At 24.4% G+C, this 21,436-nt stretch overlaps 4 protein-coding genes across 6 annotated transcripts; 3 read left to right on the top strand and 1 right to left on the bottom strand.

The window, feature by feature from the left end:
• Positions 1 to 4,770: 4,770 nt before the first annotated feature.
• Ent3 (equilibrative nucleoside transporter 3) lies at positions 4,771 to 11,562 on the bottom strand. Of its 2 annotated transcripts, none has more exons than XM_035881984.2 (11): positions 11,449 to 11,562; positions 10,977 to 11,327; positions 9,739 to 9,893; positions 9,511 to 9,639; positions 9,339 to 9,413; positions 8,851 to 9,074; positions 8,645 to 8,756; positions 8,153 to 8,320; positions 7,322 to 7,509; positions 6,747 to 6,987; positions 4,771 to 5,771 (listed from the first exon to the last, which is right to left on the bottom strand). In XM_035881984.2, exons 2-11 carry the CDS (start codon positions 11,144 to 11,146, stop codon positions 5,401 to 5,403), a joined length of 1,833 nt encoding a protein of 610 aa, XP_035737877.2. In that variant the 5' UTR covers positions 11,147 to 11,327; positions 11,449 to 11,562; the 3' UTR covers positions 4,771 to 5,400. The 2 variants fall into 2 exon arrangements, with proteins under 2 accessions (XP_035737877.2, XP_035737878.2); XM_035881985.2 differs by having other exon boundaries at positions 11,460 to 11,537.
• Positions 11,563 to 12,514: 952 nt separating this feature from the next.
• Positions 12,515 to 13,569, top strand: LOC118448573 (THAP domain-containing protein 5-like). Its single transcript, XM_035881991.2, has 2 exons — positions 12,515 to 12,707; positions 12,955 to 13,569. The coding sequence occupies exons 1-2, from the start codon at positions 12,637 to 12,639 to the stop codon at positions 13,565 to 13,567; spliced, it is 684 nt and encodes a 227-aa protein (XP_035737884.2). The 5' UTR covers positions 12,515 to 12,636; the 3' UTR covers positions 13,568 to 13,569.
• Positions 13,570 to 14,058: 489 nt separating this feature from the next.
• On the top strand, positions 14,059 to 15,272 carry LOC118448572 (uncharacterized). The gene is made up of 2 exons (XM_035881990.2): positions 14,059 to 14,245; positions 14,463 to 15,272. The coding sequence occupies exons 1-2, from the start codon at positions 14,059 to 14,061 to the stop codon at positions 15,218 to 15,220; spliced, it is 945 nt and encodes a 314-aa protein (XP_035737883.1). The 3' UTR covers positions 15,221 to 15,272.
• A 180-nt stretch (positions 15,273 to 15,452) lies between these two features.
• LOC118448569 (uncharacterized) lies at positions 15,453 to 20,181 on the top strand. 2 transcript variants are annotated; one of them, XM_035881983.2, is made up of 3 exons: positions 15,453 to 15,653; positions 16,939 to 17,350; positions 18,027 to 20,181. In XM_035881983.2, the coding sequence occupies exons 2-3, from the start codon at positions 17,096 to 17,098 to the stop codon at positions 20,100 to 20,102; spliced, it is 2,331 nt and encodes a 776-aa protein (XP_035737876.1). In that variant the 5' UTR covers positions 15,453 to 15,653; positions 16,939 to 17,095; the 3' UTR covers positions 20,103 to 20,181. The 2 variants fall into 2 exon arrangements, with proteins under 2 accessions (XP_035737876.1, XP_085517097.1); XM_085660971.1 differs by lacking the exon at positions 15,453 to 15,653 and adding an exon at positions 16,762 to 16,864.
• Positions 20,182 to 21,436: the final 1,255 nt, after the last annotated feature.

Here is a 21,436-nt window from a genome sequence, read left to right on the forward strand (position 1 = left end):
TACGTACATTTATTATTTGTATATAGTAACATTATCGCAACATTGAGTAATATCTCTGAAAACAATTTGAAATAATTTTCTCTCTTGCAAATTTTTATTAATGCATAATACAATATGAATAATTGATATAAGATTCATTTCGATCTTTTTCTTTCTTTTTTTAAATTTATTTATTCAATCAAATAACAGAGTAATATACTCAGTATCGCGTTACGATACAATAAATATATGGAAGTAGGATGTAATAAAAAAGAAAAAGAAAATAATAATAATAATAATAATAATAATAATAATAATAATAATAATAATAATAATATAATATACAGCAATAAAAAATAAAAATAAAAATGAATTTTTTGTATTATTTACTAAGTATAATCAAAAGTAAACATAATGATTTGTTATTATTTTATTATTATTTATCATTCGCATAAATTTTTCTCTCTAATTACTATAGTCTTTTTATTTATTTTATCCTTTTCATATATTCGTACTTATATTTATTAATACAATTCGTATCAAGATAAAGTGTCATTTTATTTTAAGAGCTATATAAAACATTTATATAGTCTCTACACAGAGCTCATATTCCTTCGTTCCTTCATTTATTTCATTTTTCATCGTAGGAATGAATTATTTTTTTTTATTAATTAATTAATACGATTTCAACTCGTCTCGCAAAAAAAAAAGAAAGAAAATGATTTCTTTCTTCTTTTTTCCTTTTTTTCTTTTATTCTCTTTTTCCTTCACTAAATATAACTTGATTAAACGATCGACGAGATTAAAATTTACACTAGTAACATCATGTGAATTAATTCTTTTTTTTTTTCGTTTTTTTTCTTTTTTTTTTTTTTGCTTCCTTATGTCATGCTTATATTATATACAATAGAATGAGCGATATGTTTGATTAAATTAAATATAATATTTATCATTATACGTATGAATGTGTATATGCGTAATACAATATGATTAATGACAAATGTGATTAATTATTATGATTAATTCTAGAATCGGAGAAAGAACTTATATTCTTTGAAAAATAAACAGGAAACTGTTGCTTAAAAAGAAATGTTTTAATAAATTTTCTTTTTTAATTTCTACTTTTTTGAATCTTCTTTTCTTTTTCTCTTATTTTTTCTTTTTTAAATTAACGCAGCAACTATCATCTCTCTGTCGGTGAATTGGTTTCCTTTTTTTTTCTTTTTTTTTTTTTTTCTTTTTTTTTCAATTTCTTCTCTCCGCGTACGGGATATAGCAAAATGATATACATAGATACGTCTAACAAAAATATATATGTATATATATGTGTGTGTGTATATATATATTTTTTCCTTCTTTACTCTTCTCAAATACAATTATGTAGTGCGCATAATGTTTCCTTTGCACACATTTGGAAGTCTTTCTAATTTCTATATAAACAAAATCTATGGCTATTTCTCGACTATATCTAGATATGTATTTTTGAAAATTTTTGAAATTTATTTTTTTAATTTAAAATTTTTATTTCACGAGGAAAGACTACTGGTATTGCTTCTTTTTATTTTCTTTTTCTGTTTTTTTTTTTTTAATTTTCTTTTCTCATCTTTTATTTTTTTTGTTTTTTAATTTTTTTTATTTTTATTTTATTATTTTTTTTTTTTTTTAAACAAAGACGTTTAACACGAATATAATTAGCATGTACATAAGCGATTAACGTTGTTTTTTTTTATCACCGATTACGACGATTAAAGATTAAATTGATTTATTAATTTTGTTTTCCCTGTTTCTTGTGCTGGTAATGATTATATTATAACAATGGTTGCGAATTATGAAAAATTAAAAATTTTTTGATTTGTACCGAGTTCATGATAATAATAATTTTTAAAAAATTCCATGTTTTTTAACAATTAATAAAAAGAAGAATGTACTATTAGATATATAATGTAATATTATATATATATATATATATATATATATATATATATATATAATATTATATATATATATATATATATATATATATATCATAGAGAAAAGTTAGAGAAATAGAACTTTGAAAATATAAAGAAACTTGCGTAAACAAAATGATTTAAATAATAAGTTATATATTTTAATTTTTCAAATATTAAAAAAAGAAAGAATATGTTTCAAAATATATTTTAGAAAGAAAGAAAATTAAGCACAGGGACATGAAAAGAAATTAAAAAATGAACAATAACTTAATTTAATATTCTGATTTTTTAATTATATTAATTATATATTATATAACAAGAATTTGCAATTTTCATTTTTCTTAGAAAAGAGCAAAAGATTAGAAAACTAAGAAAAGAAAAAAGGAATTAAAAAAAGGATAAATAAAATATCACAATAAATTTTCATTTTAAATGACTTACAATAAATCGGATATTTTCATTTTTTAATTATGTATCATCAACTTCATTTATACAAACTGTATTATCTATCGCTTTCTTAATTATCAATTTACAATTCCAAATTCTCTGTTTAAAAAAAAATAAATAAGTAAAAAAATAAATTTGTCTTGTATTTGGAAAATTACAAGAAAAAAAAAGGAAAATGAAGAAAAAAAAGAGGAAAATGAAGAAAAAAAAGAAGAAAATGAAGAAAAAAAAGAAGAAAATAAAGAAAAAAAAAGAGGAAAAGAAACTTATTGACTAAAAAATAGATCTATTAATTTCTCGCAAAACATACACAAACTTAGGATTAGTACAAGTCACAAAATTTCTAATTCCCCATTCATTCCTTATTGTAAGAGGCTATTTATGCAAAGTACGCAAAAGATATAGATATTTATGCGTGATATATTAATGTTTTTCTTAATAGACGATATGTTGTTTTTGCGAATATGATTTGCGTGTACATTTAACCATTGATAAAATATGTTTATATGATTGACAATATTCTCAATTGCCAACCTCAGTTAGATGTCTTATAATTCTTTAGAGAAATATTCTACTCAATTTTATAGGTTAGAATAGTATAGAAAAACAAGAAAGAGAGAGAGAGAGAGAGAGAGAGAGAGAGAGAGAGAGAGAGAGAGAGAGAAAGAGAAAAAGAGGAGAGAGAGAGAGAAAAAAAGAGAAAAAGAGGAGAGTGAGAGAGATAGGCAAATATTCGTTTATATATATATATATATATATATATATATATATATATATGTTTATACATATATTGTTTATATATAAACAATATATATATGGACAATAGAAAGATAAAAAGAGAGAAAGAAAGAGAGAGAGAGAGAGAGAGAGAGAGAGAGAGAGAGAGAGAGAGAGAAAGATATTTTACTATACAAAGCATTATCGTATTTGTTTCATCGCTACTTCACAAAATTCATATTGTTTAGTTGTTGTTTTGTTGGTTTAAAATATTAATTTCTTTATTTGTTTGTTTGTTTGTTCGTCTGTTTCTTTGATTTTCTTTTTTTTATATTTTATAAAATTTGATTGTATCCTTTACACATGTTCTTCGATATGTCTTTAGATACGTGAAAAATAATAATAATAATAATAATTATTATTTTATTTCTTTTTGTTTTTTTTTTGTTGTTGCTGTTGTTCTTTTTGTTTTTCATTTTCTTTTTTTTTCTTCACATAATGTAAACAACTTTGAAGTGATACATATATCGTTAGTTATATGACAGAAAGAGAGAGAGAAAGAGAGAGAGAGAAAGAGAGAGCTTAACCAACCTTTGGATATTTTTCCAAATAGGACGACTCACTTTTTTCTTATCTTTTTTTCTATCTAATAATGTCGATGATATGCTTTTTTTAATTTTTTTTAATTTTTTAAATTTTTTTTTTATTTTTTCTATTACGCTTCCATTTTTCTTTCACGCTTCTATCATCTTTCCTATTATGCTTTCATTTTTTTTATTTTTTCTCTTATCGCTAACATGAAGAGTTTTTGTCTTGTTTTTTTTCTGATTTTTGTTTTTTTTTCTCCTTTGTTATGTCATTGAAATCGTATTCCATTACGATTTTGAAACTTGACAAGTTATTTGCGCTTTATTGATTCATTAAGTTTTAAAGTTCTTTTGTGATAAACGAAAATGTATAAATTCATACATTGTCTATTATCAGAGGCTAATAAATTATATATCGTTGAATGCCAATTGCTGATTTTAATAAAGTGAATTGTATAATTTTAATGTCTTTTCTTTATATTTATTTATTTATTTATTTACTTTTTTTTACTATGTTCTTTATCTCAAGAGTGGAATACGTCGTTTTTAATTTTATTATTAAATCGATCGCCAATTTTGAAAATTATTATTATAAATAATTATTAGATCACATCATATATATTTTTAATGCAATCAGACAGTATTCGATTATACGTATGTTCGATACTTTTAATTCGTTTTTATATACCAAAATTTTATTACAATTATTTTGATAAAATAATTTCTTTAAAATAACATTTCATTTTTTTTCTTTTCTTTTTGATACAATCGATTTATTCCACTTTTAAAATAAAAATTTCAATTATTGTATAAACAAAGATATACTAGATCTTACACTACTTATCACCGAACATTATCGTCTTTTAACAGTATTCTTTCTTTCTTTTTCTTTTCTTGGTTAACAAATATTATCTACTAAATAACAACTAACAATAAAATTAATTAATAGTATTCAATCGATCTTAGAAACATTTTAAATAAAATACAAGTGGCATTCAACGTATTAACGAAGTATCAACAACATATTTAGATTAATTAATTTTTAAATTTATATAAATTTTTTTTTTAGAAACAAAACAAACAAATATTATTAAGTTGTCATTTGATGATAAACATTTGTTTTAACGGAACAATAAATTCATAAAATCACACTTATCAGTCTCTAACAAGTTTATCCTTTTTAGTTAAAATATTATTAAATATTTCTATAGGTTTAAATCCCTGACTTAGAATAAACTCAAACAATGTTCTACGAACTTATGGAGATAATAATATTTCAAATAGTTTGATTTTATTTTTTGTATGTGTGTTTAATCTGGCGTTACATTAAAAATAAACATGTTAATTAATTAATAAATAATTTTTATCATCGTTCAATATCAATAAGATTTTTGAGAATATTTATTTTTCTTTTTATTTTCTTAGCTGATGATATGAGATCTAACAGAATGACAAATAAAAAGAAAAAAGAAAAAAAAGAAAAATTATGAAAAATCATCTAAATGATCGATTACGTGTTCATCGTCTTTTTCTAATTCTTCCTCTTATTTAGTTCGAATATCTTCTAATTATCTTTTCTTCGTTCTACGAGAATGTTATATGTTCGCGCAATTTTTATTCATTGTTCACGAATTTGATTTCTTTTGTTCTTTTTTTTTTTACGAGGAAAAAAAATAAGTAAAACACCAGACTCCACACAGTACACAAACGTGCGCGTTTTAGTGTTGCACAATCGCATTACTGGCCGAGGCTGTAACATTGGCTAATATTTTCGGTAAGATTGTCGTCGGAAGGTCCGTGTAAATTGTGCTATTCGTTAACATAGTACTCGTCAATACAGTTGTTAGAATGCTAGCAGTTGTCTTTAATTTAGGTAACGCTGTTGATTTCTCTATGGTAGGTAATGTGGAAGACATGACATTTGTTATAATATTTATGGTTGTGTTAGTGATTGGCGTCGTCGATGGTTTCCATGGTTTCGGGCATAAATATTTCGTTTGAAACGGCGGACCAAAGCAAGCATCCATTAAATATGCTACCAATGAGCCAATTGTTAAGCCCGTTATATATGATAGTGTCATTATATTGCCTGGTATAATACATAAAATAAAAGAAAAAGAAGAATTAATTTAATTGATTTGTTTTCTCGATCTGTTTTGTTTAATCGATTGTTTTCTGTTTTTCGTTTTTTTTTTTAATTTATTCGATAAAACGATTTAATAAATTTAAGATTATAAGTAATCAATTATGTTTATTTATTTATTTGTTGTAATTTTTTTTTAAATATCGTTTATGTACTCGTAGATAGACAATAATTCATACTCCAACAATAGCCTATTAAGATATATTAAATATTGAATTTTTTTTAAATAATTTATATTCTGTCCGGAGCCCCTTATGCTAGATTAAAATGTCTGTATGCATACATTGCCTGCTATCAGGGGGAAGAATATGGAAATTGTTTACAGACATAATAATATTGAAAAGCAATAATTACATTAAAATTAATAAATAGACATAACTGTTCGATAATAATATTTAAAATGAAGCAATCAACGAATCGATTATTTTATTTGAATTATTTTCGTAACTCTTCAAAAAAATGAATAATCAGTTAAATTTTAATAATTAATTTTACATGTAAATAATTTATATTTCTATCTATTTCATTAATATTTTTATTAGTTAATGTTAAGCATTTTGATAAATAAATGATCAATATATATGAAGATTTTGATGTGAATATTTATTACAAAATATCAGTACGTAATATAAGCGATTATTATCAATATAATTGCTTCCGTTTTTATTATAAATACTAATCTATTTAAAATACCGACGAATTATTATATTTAATTAAAATATTAATAGTTATTTTTATTAATCGATGTAATATTGATCATTTATATTACGTAATGATATATTATTATAAATACTAAGAGTAAAATTTATTTAAATCTCAATTTTTAAGAATATTGGTATAATGAATAGTTTATATGACTATAATTTATATTTACGTATATGTTAATAAAAAATAATATTTAAAATTGTGATTAATTCATACCTGCAAGCTCACGATGTTCCTCTGGTACTTTGCTAGGTGCTTGAATCATTGGTATGCTTCCAACAATACCATTTGTTAAACCAAGCAGCCAGGAAAACACTAATGGATAACATTCGTCGGATAATATAGGACCACTTCTTGGTATAGCGCATAACAAAAACAAAGGTATCAGTATTATCCTTGCACTCGAGAAGTATAGTAAATGAGTACGTTTCCATTGATACGGTATTGTTGCTAATAACTGTAAAAAAAAATATATATTTAACATATATTATTAAATATATAAAATATAATATAATTATTAAATATATATTTAACAATAATTAACTAACAATTTTAAATAAGAATCAAATGAATCTTAATTTTAAATATAATAACGCATTAATTTTATCCATATAATTTCATTAATATTTATTTTAGTTAATAATAAATATTAAATTTGTAATTTAATTTCTGGATATAAATGAAGTGTAATAAGTTGAATATTTTTCTTTTTTTTTTTTTTCTTTTTTAATTTAATTCATTAAAATTTTTTCTTTATCTATTGTTATATTAATTTTATCTTTCTTTATTACCTTGCCAAAGAGATCAGAAACATTGAAAGCTGTCATCAAAATGACCGGCATCCATGATTCGTATTTGCAAGATACTATTTCTGACACTATTCCTGGATATAAACAGAGAGTTACGAAATATGCAACTCCGATGCTAGCCATGTATGGGAAAATAAGTTTTGAGACTTCGTATCTTGCCAATAATCCTCCTGAAATAATTCAAACGAAACAGTTCTTATTAATTTCAAAAAAAGAAAAGTAATAAAAGAAAAAAAGAAAAAGAAATGACGATTTGTTCTTTCAAAAATATTGCTCGCGTGCTTTCGAAATGATTATCATTTTATAGTAAATTGACGTTAAAATTTAACGAAATGACTGGATCTATTTTTTCTATATTTAATAAAAAAAAAAAAAAGAAAAAGAAAAAGTAAATATTGCTTGATTGCTTTTAAAATGGCGATTATTTTATAGCAAATATTTTGACGTTAAAATTTAATAAAATGATCGGATCGATTTTTACCAAAATTAATCAAAAAACAAAGAAAGAAAAGAGAAAAATTCTTTATAATAGATATCAAATACATTATTAATTAAGATATCAATTATCTAATAGATATCAAATAGATATCAATTATCTAATAGATATCAAATATATTATTTAATAAATTTCAAAATGATGACAATATAATTTTAAATATTGATCGTCAGTCTCTAAAGTAACGTCTCTAGTCGAATTTTTAAAAAATGTTTTTTATAAAAATTTGCTCAGAATATTAATCATATACAATTTTCAATTAATTATTTAAACAAATATTGTTTTATCTGACAATTAGACGTGAATGAAAAACTTACTTTTAATACCAGACCAAGGCTTGCTATTCTGATTAGCGTAAGAGCCTCTCATCACCACAACGTCTTCAACTTTGTAAGTTGGACCAGCACTTCCTGGAGGATTCCCAGAAGGTGCACTAGGCTCATAAACGGGATTACTAAAGGAGAATGCTGAATATTGTCCGGTACCTAAAAGGAATAAAAATAATTTGTTTAAAATTACTAAAAATATTACTCCCTTTTTCTCTCCTCTCTCTCTCTCTTTATATATATTTTCTTTAATATCTATCAAATTTACGAATTAATCAAAAAATTCGATGAAATAATTTGTATAAAGATATGAACTATTCAATAGGTATATATACAAAATATAAATAAATATTATAATTTGTAATAACATTAATGAAAATTAAAAAAAAAAAAGAGAAAAAATTGCCTTTTTTAATACGTAGAAAGAAAAGAAAAGGAAGAAAATTAAATTCAATAATATTTTGAAGTTAAAAAATATATTACCATTTAGATCTGTACTTGCACTGGCAGAATCAGTTCCCAATGGACTTGTTTGTATTTTCAAAATTCCGTATTGACCTTTACTTGGGTCACCCACCTGGTCAAGCGGATCCATCTGTTGAATGAAATTATTTAATCTCTCAATCTCTCATCGTTATTGTCAACGTTACGTATGTGTAACAACGTATTGTGTAAAATCACTCGGTTACCAGGCCAACGTCCTCCGTTGGTTCCAATGTAATACGATTTCTCTCTTGGCATAATGTTATGTAAAATTGTACGAAATCAGACTTTCGTACAATTTGATGTAACAGGAAACACATTAATATCGTCAAATTCGACAATACAAAGAACATCGACGTATTACCACGTTCATCTTTCAGCAACGATTTCGTCAAAATTCGATTAATCGAAACCCAAAATCCGGCAACACCTACGTACACAAATATCACTACATATGAAAAATTCGTTGAAAACAATTTTTTTAAATAAACTTCGTAATTTTATTAATCATTGCAAAATTAATTGAACTGTCATAGCAATAAATAGATCTTTTTTTCCCAAATTTTTCTTTTCTGTACTTTTTCACGAAACAAAGAAAAATATTTAACGATTGATGTCTTTTTCTTTTTTTTTCAAATTGTTCTTTTATTTTTTTTTCTTTTTCTTTTTTTTTTCAAATTTAATATCTACTTACTCTCTCCAGTCATAACAGCTTGCGTATAACGACTAGGAAGCATCGAAGTATATCCATAAAAGCTCGATTGTTGAACTGTTAATTATCAAAGATACTTTTTAATAAGAAATAAATAATTTCGATGATTTTACAAAGTAATTATAATAAGGTATAATAACATTGGACACTTTACCTGTACAACCAAGCGAGACAATAGCAACAGCCATTAAATTAATATTGTACGAAGTACCAGCACCAAATACTTCCCACCAAATTTCGCATATTACAACGAAATTCAATGTAACGAACGAGACCAAGTAACCTGGTAAAAAAATGATAATAACGATAACGATAATAATTATAAATAAGATTCAATAAAAATGTATTATATACCTATATATATATAATACATATCCCTTACCAAAAGTTATTCGCATATTCAACGACAATGTTTCGACTAAAATATTATTAGCGAATACTGCAAAAAAGGCCATTGTAATATAAACGACAGACATGTCGAATATTACTGTTGTACCAGGGTATCTTGTTTGAAAGTAATCTACAGCGATTATGAAGCTGTAATAATAAGATATGATGACATATTACGGTATAATGTATGTACTTTTTAAAAACATTAAAGATGATGGCATACCATATAACATTATATGTGTATATATATATATGTATATATATATATATATATATATATATACACGTTTATAATTTTTTATTATGTATTTATTCTATATATATATATATATATATATATATATATATTATTTTATATCGTATATTTATTTTTATATTATATATTTATATTTTATATGGATATGCATAAATGAAATATCTTTTAACATTATTTTATTTATTAGGTTTAACGACTTAGTAAATTAAAAATATAAAGCAATATATTATAACTTTTTACACATTATAATATATATATATATATATATATATATATATATATATATAAAATTTGAAATTTTACTACAAAGAAAATAAAATTTAAGAAAGTAATATAATGGCTCAACAAGTTGTAAAAGAAATTATTGAATTAAAAAATATAAATAAATATATTATAATTACCTAAAAATTAAAACAAAATATATATATTTATAGCATTCAATGAATCCTCAATTCTAGTAACAAATTGATCAATTAAAGATACAAATAGATATGCTATAACTATCTAAAAATTTTATATATATATATATATATATAATTCGATATTGTATCATAAAAAATAAAAATAATTAAAATAATATAATAGTTCAATTTTCTCAAAAAAAAAAATTATTGAATTAAAAAATATAAATAGATATATTATCTAAAAATTATATAAAAACTATATATATATAAATCGATAAAATTCGATAATTTCTCATGAAAAAATAAATTTATCTAAGAAAAGAACATATTGTAATAACTCATGGTTGAATTGACAATTTAATTCAGAATCTCTCATTGATTCCGCAAGGTGGTTCAATCGATTACAGTCTATGTTCTTCAAAGGTCAGACCACGAGATACTATTTAGTATTCGAAGGTCTTTGACATAGGCTCTGGAAATGTATATAATATATATTCATTCTATAAATGTATATATATATATATATATATATATATATATATATATATAATGAAAAATGATTAATATGACCTGTTGTACGGTAATAGGAAGCCTATTCCACCAAGTATCAAGGCCAGATAGATTAAGTTGCATTTGTCGACCGGTGGTGAAAGATGTGTAAATCCATTAGAGAATTTAAACTCGTTCATGCCTCTTGCTTTTCCTAATTGCACATATCCACGACTGAGATTTTCGTCCATTTTGTTCCTTTTTATTAATTTCTTGTTGTTGTACAGTTAGAATGATTAGGATCGACGAATTTTAAGATTGCGGAGATTAGAAACTTTGGACGATCAATCAAATTGATTCTTTTTTCTCTTTCTAGAGATACATGATAAGAGTCGTTGTTGGATACTTGTAATTTATTTTGAGTCTTCAAAACTGAAAGATAACTCGAGAATTAGGAAGAAAAAGATAGAACAGAGATAGATAAATAGAAGAGAAGAAGAACAAGAAGAAGAAGAAGAAGAAGAAGAAGAAAAAGAAGAATGGAAAGCCGCACCATGTACACACTTTTCACTGATCAGTTAACAGCACCTGATCAACGCATTATTTATTTCCTCTCAACACTTTGATCAGACGTGTGTTCTGTGCCGGAATATCACAGGCGCATGCTTTGAAATTTGTCTCATTGATTTCTGCGCGCGCAAACATTCTATCCTTTTCGTGATTCTTCACAGCTGACAATAAGTATCAACTTTCTTCTCTTGTCGGTAAAAAGAAAAACATTTATTTATTCATTAAAACGATTTATTTCAAGTACATTATTTCGACACATAGCGTGTTTGCGTGAAAAATTATCATTTCGTAACTATAATTGTTATGATGTATTAGCTGATTTTAAAATCCATTTTTTTCTTTTTTCCTCTCTTTTTCAAAAGTTTTAGACACATCAATTTTTTTTATTTTTTTTTTGTTTTTTTTTTTTTATTTCTTTAACGATTAATTAATCAAATACATAAGAACATATTGATAAATAAATTAATTAAAGTTTTGATAATTTTTTTTATTAATTTAATCATGTCCATTTATTTATTTTTGTTTCATTATCATTTTATTGATAATCTCCTTACAGTAGATTACTCGTTTTACATTGTTTATTATTAAGAATTAAAAATTTCTTATCGATAATAGTAATTTTACCGACGGAAAATAAAATTTATCGACGCTGTTTTAAATGTATTAAATTTATCGACGGATTATGTTTCGTACAAATATAATTATATACAATTGATAAGTAAACTATAATTGATCTATACTATTCTTAAATTAAACAATTAACGAATTGATTATATTTAAGTATTTTCATAGTTCTTCGAAAATAATTAATGATAAAGAATTAAGATAAATTAATTAATAAAAATAAAAGAATAATTATTAAGTATTTGTTTTCTTTATTATTAAAAATATAAATAATGAATATATATATATATATATATATATGTATATATGTATATATTATATAAAATAACAATTTAAACAATATTTATCATATAAGTAATGATTTATGGAATACTACTGAGTCATCTGGTGTTAAAAGAAGAAAGTAGTTTTAGTTGAAAGATCGCCATTTGTAAGTGATAGACAAAACAAAAGTTCAATTTTGTAAGAATTGACAAGAAACTATTAAAAATAATGTTTTAAAAAATTTCATTTTCGTTTAACTAGTGCAAAATATCGGCTTAACAAAATGCCTACATCGTGTAGTGTGTATGGTTGTAGTAATAGATTTTCCAAAGAGAAAAAAATTCAATTTTTTACGTAAGTATCAATTTTCTTAAATTATTATTTCTTTTCTCTTTAACATTCAATAACTAAACAATATTTGTTGTATATATATATATATATATATATATATATATACACGTATATACATATAAAATAATAGAATATAACTTTATTCTTACCGAACTAACCTAATTTAGGATAGTATCAATAACATTTGTATCGTATTATACATATGAATACATATAATATATTTGTTATATATGTATTTTTTTTTTTATAGTTTTCCATTCAAGGATGAGCACAGACTCGCAGCTTGGATAACAGCAGTTCATAGAAAAGATTGGAAGCCTTCTAAGGCAAGTAGAATTTGTAGTGCGCATTTCAAGCCGCAAGATTTCTTGCATCGTCCTAGTACAGCTTGGTATCCATATATCAGACGTTTAAAGCACGATGCTGTTCCATCTGTATTTTCAAACTATTCTGATACTTTGGAATCAAACAAGTCGAAATTAAAAAAAGAAAAGATTATGACATCTGCTAGAAGTGAGCCTAAATGTTCTAACAAATCAGAACAAAGTTTTGACGATCCACAATTATATTCTAATGGATTAAACAAAATAACTTTAGAAGTAGAAAACAACAAGGAACAAATGGAAGTTAAATTTACCGACTCGAAAAAAGATTTAATAATTGACAAATTGCAACATAAAATTCATATATTGAAACGACAAATAAATAAAAAAGATACAAAAATAGAACGTATGAAAGAATTGATATCACGTTTGCGAAAAAGAAGAATCTATAATCTTTCTTGGAAATTATTAAAAGATAATAGAATGTACATTCTTACTCGACAAAGTCGTCGTAAATCTGTGGCGCCACAGATAAGTTAATATTATTTTAAATCAATATTTATCTCATTATTATAAACTATGACATATTTTGACAAGAATTTTGATGTAGCAAAATTTCTTCAATTTTTACAAGATTATGTCAATGATCGTACGTATAAAAAAATTCATCATATCAGAAGTTTCAAAAATTTTTATACGCCATCTGCGTTAGCGGCGCCACCAATGCGGCGCCACATCCCTACTATACGTGGCTCTTATGTGGAAGAGGTTACTGTATTGTCATCATCAATTTGTGACGGACACAAAATTCAAAAGCATCGAGTTATTTTTTGTATGTGTGCTTTTAAATGTAACAACAATTTTTATAATTAATTAATAACAATAATTTAATGTATTGAATCGAATGTTTCGTCTTGAATACAAAAACGTTCGTTGTTACTCTTTGTGGCGCCACCGAGTTGCTTTGTGCAAGTATTTTGTGGTCTAGTGTGGCGCGGTAATGTTACTTATAAGAAACACGTAGATACAACATGGAAGATATCAATAATATAAATACTGAAGATTTTATTTCGGAAATTGAATTACGTCCAGCTATTTGGGAATTATCCAGTGATGATTATACAAATAAAATTACCAAGAAGAATGCTTGGGAAGAAGTTATTAGGAAATTTTGCCCAGAATTTGAAAGAAAGTCTAATGCAGAGAAAAATAATATTGGTAAGTTTTTTTTAATTTTCGAGACATTTTTAAAATTAATATAGTATTCGATATTATAATGAATTATTTGTTTCTTTTTTTGATATTTACTTCGGAAAATCTTTTGTTTATATTGACATATGATAAGTAATAGAATTAAAAATAGCTGAAAGAATGAACTGATGAAAGAATAATTTTATTTATATTATTGTATTTTAAAGAGTCATTATTTTTGCAGCCTTACGTTTTCAAAGAAAATGGAAGAGTTTGCGAGACTGTTATTCTAGAGAATTATTAAAAATAAAAAAGGAAAAGTCAGGTTCGGGGACCCCTGCTAATCGAAAGCAGTATATGTATTATAACAAATTGAGTTTTTTACAAACTGTTGTAAAACCGATGTCAGGAGTAATAGAAAACGTAGAGAATATGACAATGTTGGTGAAGAAAGAACCAGAAAGACAAGGAGAAATGGAAGCTAGTCTAAAATCACGTTCTCGAAGTAAGAGAAATATATCTGATATGAAACAATTGGAGGAAGATAAACTTTTTGTAAGTGTAGCTGAAAAATTAATGAGAGGAAAGAGTCAAGAAACTATGGAAAAGGACGAAGACACGTTATTTGTGTTGTCGTTAGTACCTGAATTAAAAAAGATTCCAGATGATATCAAGCTCGATGTTAAATGTGAACTATTAAATGTCTTTAAGAAAGCTAGATTAAGTCAAAGCTTTCCCTCTTCTGCGTCATCACCCTCAACGTGTTCGATCCCTTCTTTAAATTTTCCATTTACTAATCAATGCCAATTTACCCAAAGCTTTAAACAAAATAACCAATCCAATGTAAATAGATCAACTACTCATACGCAAACAGCAACATATTCGTATCCACAAACGCAAAGTCCACTTTCATCTTCGGTACACACAACGCCTTCTCCAACATCATCACAACTTTCACATTCTTCACAAAATTCGTATATTGACTTTACTGACAACATGTAGTTCAATATAAATATTCAAGATTTATGTATAATTATATTTTATATCTTACAATTGGAAGGAGTAATTTGGAATTTTAAGAGAAATAAAATCTTCTAAACTCTAAAGCTAGTTTTAACTCCAAAAAATCTATTAGATATATCTGTATTTTTTTAATATAATAATTTGTCAGATTTTTCGAATATTTTGAAAATAAAAAGAAAAGAATTATCATTATCTTCTCACAAGCTTTTATATTTTATACATGTAAATCTTATATATAAAATTAGTTTCATACAATTTTTATAGGCTAATCGTGTCTCACTTAATACTGTGCATAAATCTAAGGATGGCGTTAGTGTCGACAGATATATATATATTCATAATCTTTCTCTGAAAGAGTGTATGTGACTTCAGCGACAAGTATGGACAAAATATAAAATAGAAAAGCGATAGGGTACCTAAAACCATAAATTTATCTTATCGGTATATAAGTTTGTTTTGAGGTTATATTCCTCTCCCGTTTAACCTAACAATTGAATTAGTGAGGAGTACTGCCATTTAACCTAACAATTGAATTAGAAAAGATTTTAATTTACGTGCAAATGCATAGAGAATAATAATACAATCGATAAATATTATAGTTGGTACATAAATTTGCGACAAAAAAAAAAAAGATTAAAAAATTTTATCCATTATTTTGTCAAGGGAAAAAAGTAGATAATAATTAATTAATATTTATATATTACATACAATATTATTTTATTAAAAATGAATGTGAATTCATTTACGTATTATCTGTGAGATAAAACTCTCGGTGCTATTTCCTTTTCCTTTATGGTTATTCTGCAGGTCTAGTCTACGTTATATTATTTTCGTACTATAGCTACTATTACTACTATTATTACTAATAATATATAATATAATAATATAATTATTGTAATTGATTTAATCAATAATAATAGAATTAAAAATAACTGAAAGAATGAACTGATGAAAGAACAAATTTTGTTTCAAAGAGTCATTATCTTTGCAGCCTTGCGTTTTCAAAGAAAATGGAAGAATTTGCGAGACTGTTATTCTAGAGAATTATTAAAAATAAAAAAGGAAAAGTCAGTTTTTATCTCAGGACTATATATATAGATGAGTAATTAGTGCCACAAATGGACAATGCTGACGTGCTTTACGTTAACTTAGCATTTTGTTTTCTATCTTTAACATCATTTAAAAAGAACGAATATGAACCTTTCAGATATTTGTTTGATCTTTTTTTTCATCAAAATTATTCGAATATTTTTCTATATAAATAAAATATTATTTTTATCGTGATGATCTTTGCTTGTAACGTACAACAAATTTCGCAGTATTTTCTGATATCGAAAGAGATCTCTATCATAAAAAAAGAAAAAAAAAAAAAAGAAAAAGAAGTTAAATATAAAATAAAGAAGAAACCAAAATCAATTAATTACAAAATAGAATATATTTTTGAATATTTAAATGTTAATATATATGTATTGTTGAATAATATTATCGATGTCTCTCACGTTAGAATTATTATCGATTATGAAGAAAAAAATAAAAATAAAAAAAATATTACGATCTGAGATATGTTCATATCGGAAGATACAAAAAAGTCGACATCTCATTCGGTATAACCTTTCTCAAAAAGTAAAATCGAAATTTTTTTTTTTGCTTATACAAAATGATTTAACAAATTCAATAGTAATAATATCCTGTAATAGGAAACATGGCATCCGAATCAAGATATTTCCGGTAACGTAATTCCGTTTAGTGTCCGATTAAAGAGAGAGAGAGAGAGAGAATATTGAAAATAAAACAAAAAAAAGAAGAAAAAAAACCAGAAAGGAAGAGAAGAGAAAGAAATCAGAAAAAGTTAAAATGAACGCATTCTCTGAAAATCCATTTTTTTTCTTTATGGATAATGCTCATCCAATATTCCCTATGGATGTTTATCAAGATGTCGGCAAAATAGTCGAATTATCGGACACCGGATGTGACGCAATATCTCCTTCGTCTTCGATTCAACAGAAAAAAGATCAAAATCAATCATATTGCGAAAGGAAGACACCCAGTTGTGATCCCGTATCGAAAAATATTCGGAAAGTATACGATGAGAAACGAGAAATAAATCGGGTTTGTTTCAATTAATATACGCAAATTTTAAATAATAAAATTAAATAGGATGATAATTTTAAATAGTTAATAAGAAACGTTTTACATACGATACGATAAAATGCAAAAAAAATTTTTACTGAGGGGAAAAAAAAATGAAAGGGAGATGAAATTAATAGAAACTAATAATGTCTATAGTAAATATTTTATATTATACTGGATATTTCCATTAATAAGTAAAAGTGGTTTCAGAATATAAAAACAATAAAAATTCAATAAAAAAAAATTTCATATAAATATTTGTACTATTTGACTTTATTTTCGAGCTATATATTATAGTATTATATATATAGTTTTATATATATTTTATATATAAAAATTTTATAGTATTATATATATTTTATATATATTTTATAGTATTATATATATAGTTTTATATATATATATATAGTAGTATACATATATAGTATTATATATATATATATATATATATATATATATAATATTTTATATTATTAATTAAAAATAAATGAAATATAGATATATATATAAATATATATTTTTTTTCTTCTATTTTGTCTATTAATCCCATTTCGTTTTTATTTCATTTTTTTTTTTTTATTATTATATAAATTAATGTTTTCATATTTACATATATACAATATTGTATTTTTATATTTATATACAATTTAAATAGGAAGAATTCCAGAAAAAAAGTAATACCAGAGGCAATGTATCATCGACAAACAAAACATCATCGAGAAAAGTAAAAACGAAAGAATTTTTAGAGGAAAGATCTAATACTATGGATCAAGAAATTAATGAAAAAATTGAACAATGGGAACGAAATATCGCTGATTTTGAAAATACTCTACTAAGGAGCCAAGGAAATCTTATGGATGATCTGTCATCGAACGAAAAAGTCATTGTCGATTCCGATTTATCAAATTATTTCCTTAAAAAGGCAATTAATCGGAAAAACAAAAGGGAAGAAAACGAGACTCGAAAAAAAGTTTTTGATTCGTACAAAAATTCAAATGAATCGACATCCACAACAAGATTATCTCAATCGCGTGATGGCTTGAATTATTTAAAAAATGATAATAATAAAAGAAAACGAAGAATACCTTCGGCAACACGTTCACCACAAAAAAAGAAAGAAAATTTCACGACGAAACCTGTATTCAATGATATCACAGATGATATCAAGATAAGAACAGATTTTTCATTCGTAAATAATAATAACGAAAGTAATAACGAAATGTTGAAAGATCTTAACGAAAAAATAAGAAAATCGATCGATCGCGCGGTGGACATAGACAGTATTTCGGATATGTTCGATAATTTTAATGAAAATATAAAAAATAGATTTGAAAATATTAATCAAGAAAAAAATAATTTTACTTTGAATAAACAAGAAAATGTCGAAAGTTTGAAAGAAAATTTTAATCATCAAGATGTTAATCGTGAAACAAATAATAAAACTGAAAGGAGATCTGAAAGAAGAAAGGGCAGTTCAAAAAGTGCCGATCGTGATAGAATGAATTATCATGACAATATGGCGAAACATTACGTTAATAAAAATTCGATTAAATTGGATGAAAATAATTCGGCGTCTAAGAAAATTCAAGGTAATGAATGTTTTATCGAAAAGGAGAATTTCAATAATGAAAATAATAAAACGAAGTCGAGAGTTCTTCCAAAAAGTGCTGGTTCATATTCACAAAGAAAAGAAAATATTCAACAGGAAAAAATTGAATCGAAAAAAGAAATAAATACGGTGTTCTCTTTCGACGATGACAATTCCGACGCGTCGAAAAAATTTAAAAAGAATATCAATGAAAGATCACCGATTAAAAATATTTCTGGATATTCTTTATCAAGATCTGTTAGAAAAGAAAAGGAAAATGACAAGGCGGATATTCAAAGAAAAGATTTAGAGAAAGTAGGCGCTATTTTTATTTCCTCGGTTATGAAAAAATCTAAAAGATGGTCGAATTCGCAGACGACCAATAACGAAGGTAAAAATTCGAAAAGCAATAACGATCTTAAAGATAAACTTTATCAATTAGAGAAAAACAAGATCGAGGAAGTTAACAGTGATCGAACGTCATCTTTTTCAAAAATTCATTCGACGATTTCAAATCTTTTAAAATTATCCAATAAAACAGAAAAATCGATGAGATCGAGAATACCAATCGCGATTTCTCGATTGAAAAAGGAATTAGGAGATAATTTCAATAATTCCAAATTAGAAGATCGAAGAAGATCGAGATCGAAAATGGTCATTAGAGAAACTAATCGATTGAAAGATAACAAAATCGATGAATCAACGTCGACTGCTCTAATTTTGGTCGACAAGTCGGATTGCACGAGAGATGATGATAATGAAAAAAATAATCGAGAAAAATCTACATCAGATTTGTCGAATAAAAAATTCGAAAGAGTTCGTAAAAAGAAAATGAACGTTGAAACGAAAGTTTTCAAAATGGCAAAAGCTGAAAAAGACGAAAGGAGAAAAGAATTTGAGAAATGTGGTTTACGTGAACCAGTGAAAAAATTGAAAAACGGATCTCAGGAAATAGTCGATATCGCTGTAACGATACTTGAAAGGAAATCGAAAGAAGTAAAAACAAATTCGAATTCCGACGTCAGACATCTTGAAAACGTTCATGCGAATCAAGAAGAACTTTATTCGAAACCTTATTCTTTGAGAAGCGGTATATATTCCGGATACTTTCCTAATTTTTTATCCAAAAGTTATCGAACTTAATTTTTTTTTTCGTTATTTTCATGGTATGACGAATATATATATATAAAATCATACTATTTATTTTCCCCTTAAATACAAATTCGATCACAATTTTCCAATATTAAATGAAAAATATTAATAAAAAGTTTCAGTAATACAAAATAATTATTTTTTTTTATAAAATGATATACATATATATATATATGTATTTATATATTATTAAATTATTAAATTATTAATATCTAACATTTCATAGAACTAATTTATATGTATTATTCAAATTCCTTTCTACATATGGATATCTGTCTTGTGTTACTGAAATATTTGACTTTATGTTTGTATAACATTTCCTAAATAATAATAAACTAATATATACAAATATAATAATGTTTATTAAATGAGTAACAGCATAACTGTGTTATATTTTTAGAATGTATTTATAATTTTGTTTAAAGTCAAAATCGGCAATAATGGAAACTGTTTTATCGATTGGTAAACACTCAGTCAGTAATAATTGAGTCTCTGTTGTGTTAGCCGAGAGAAAGTTGATAAATGAGATCTTTGTTCTATCGATCGATGAAAAATCGGCCGGTAATATTAAGATCCTGTTTCATCAGTCGGTAAAAACTTTATTGGTTTTTATTTTTGAAATAATTGTTTTTAAAAAATATAAAATATAGATATAAGTACATGGATCTGTACATAAAAATGCTATAAAAGAAATTAATTTAGATCATAGTTTGTCGATAACAACTAAAAAGATAATGTAACAATCATAAAGATAAGAAATAAAAGGATTTAGTTAAAAAATTATACTTCAAAAATAATAACAAAGTACATTAATGTGCATATAATAAGTAAAAGCAATGCAATTAATATAATCCAAACAAAAAATTGTTTATAGATCTGTATTATGTATATTATGTATATTTGTATTATTATCCTATTTATTTTCGAATAGTTGATGTTAAGTACGATGACTTAGAAGAATGATTCGCTTGTATTGCAAATTTAAAATAATTAAAATATAAAATAATTTAAAATAATAATGTATATATATATATGTATATATAATATATATATATAATATATATATATATATATAAATAAATATATATATATATATAAATATATATATATATATCTATATATATATATATCATATATATAAAATATTACGTATTTAAATTTTATTGACATATAAATTTCAAATAATAATAGAATATTTTTCAATGTTAAATAATAAATATTAGGTGGACCGGAAAGTAATGTCGTTTCTGCGCATGTCGATATTTGATTGTGATTAAAAATAAAAACTTGTTAAAAATTTATTCGTTTGAATTTAATTTAAGTAA

This window comes from Vespa mandarinia, chromosome 13, assembly GCF_050613455.1.
Source record: "Vespa mandarinia isolate Hongniang chromosome 13, ASM5061345v1, whole genome shotgun sequence".
Lineage (NCBI taxonomy): Eukaryota > Metazoa > Arthropoda > Insecta > Hymenoptera > Vespidae > Vespa > Vespa mandarinia.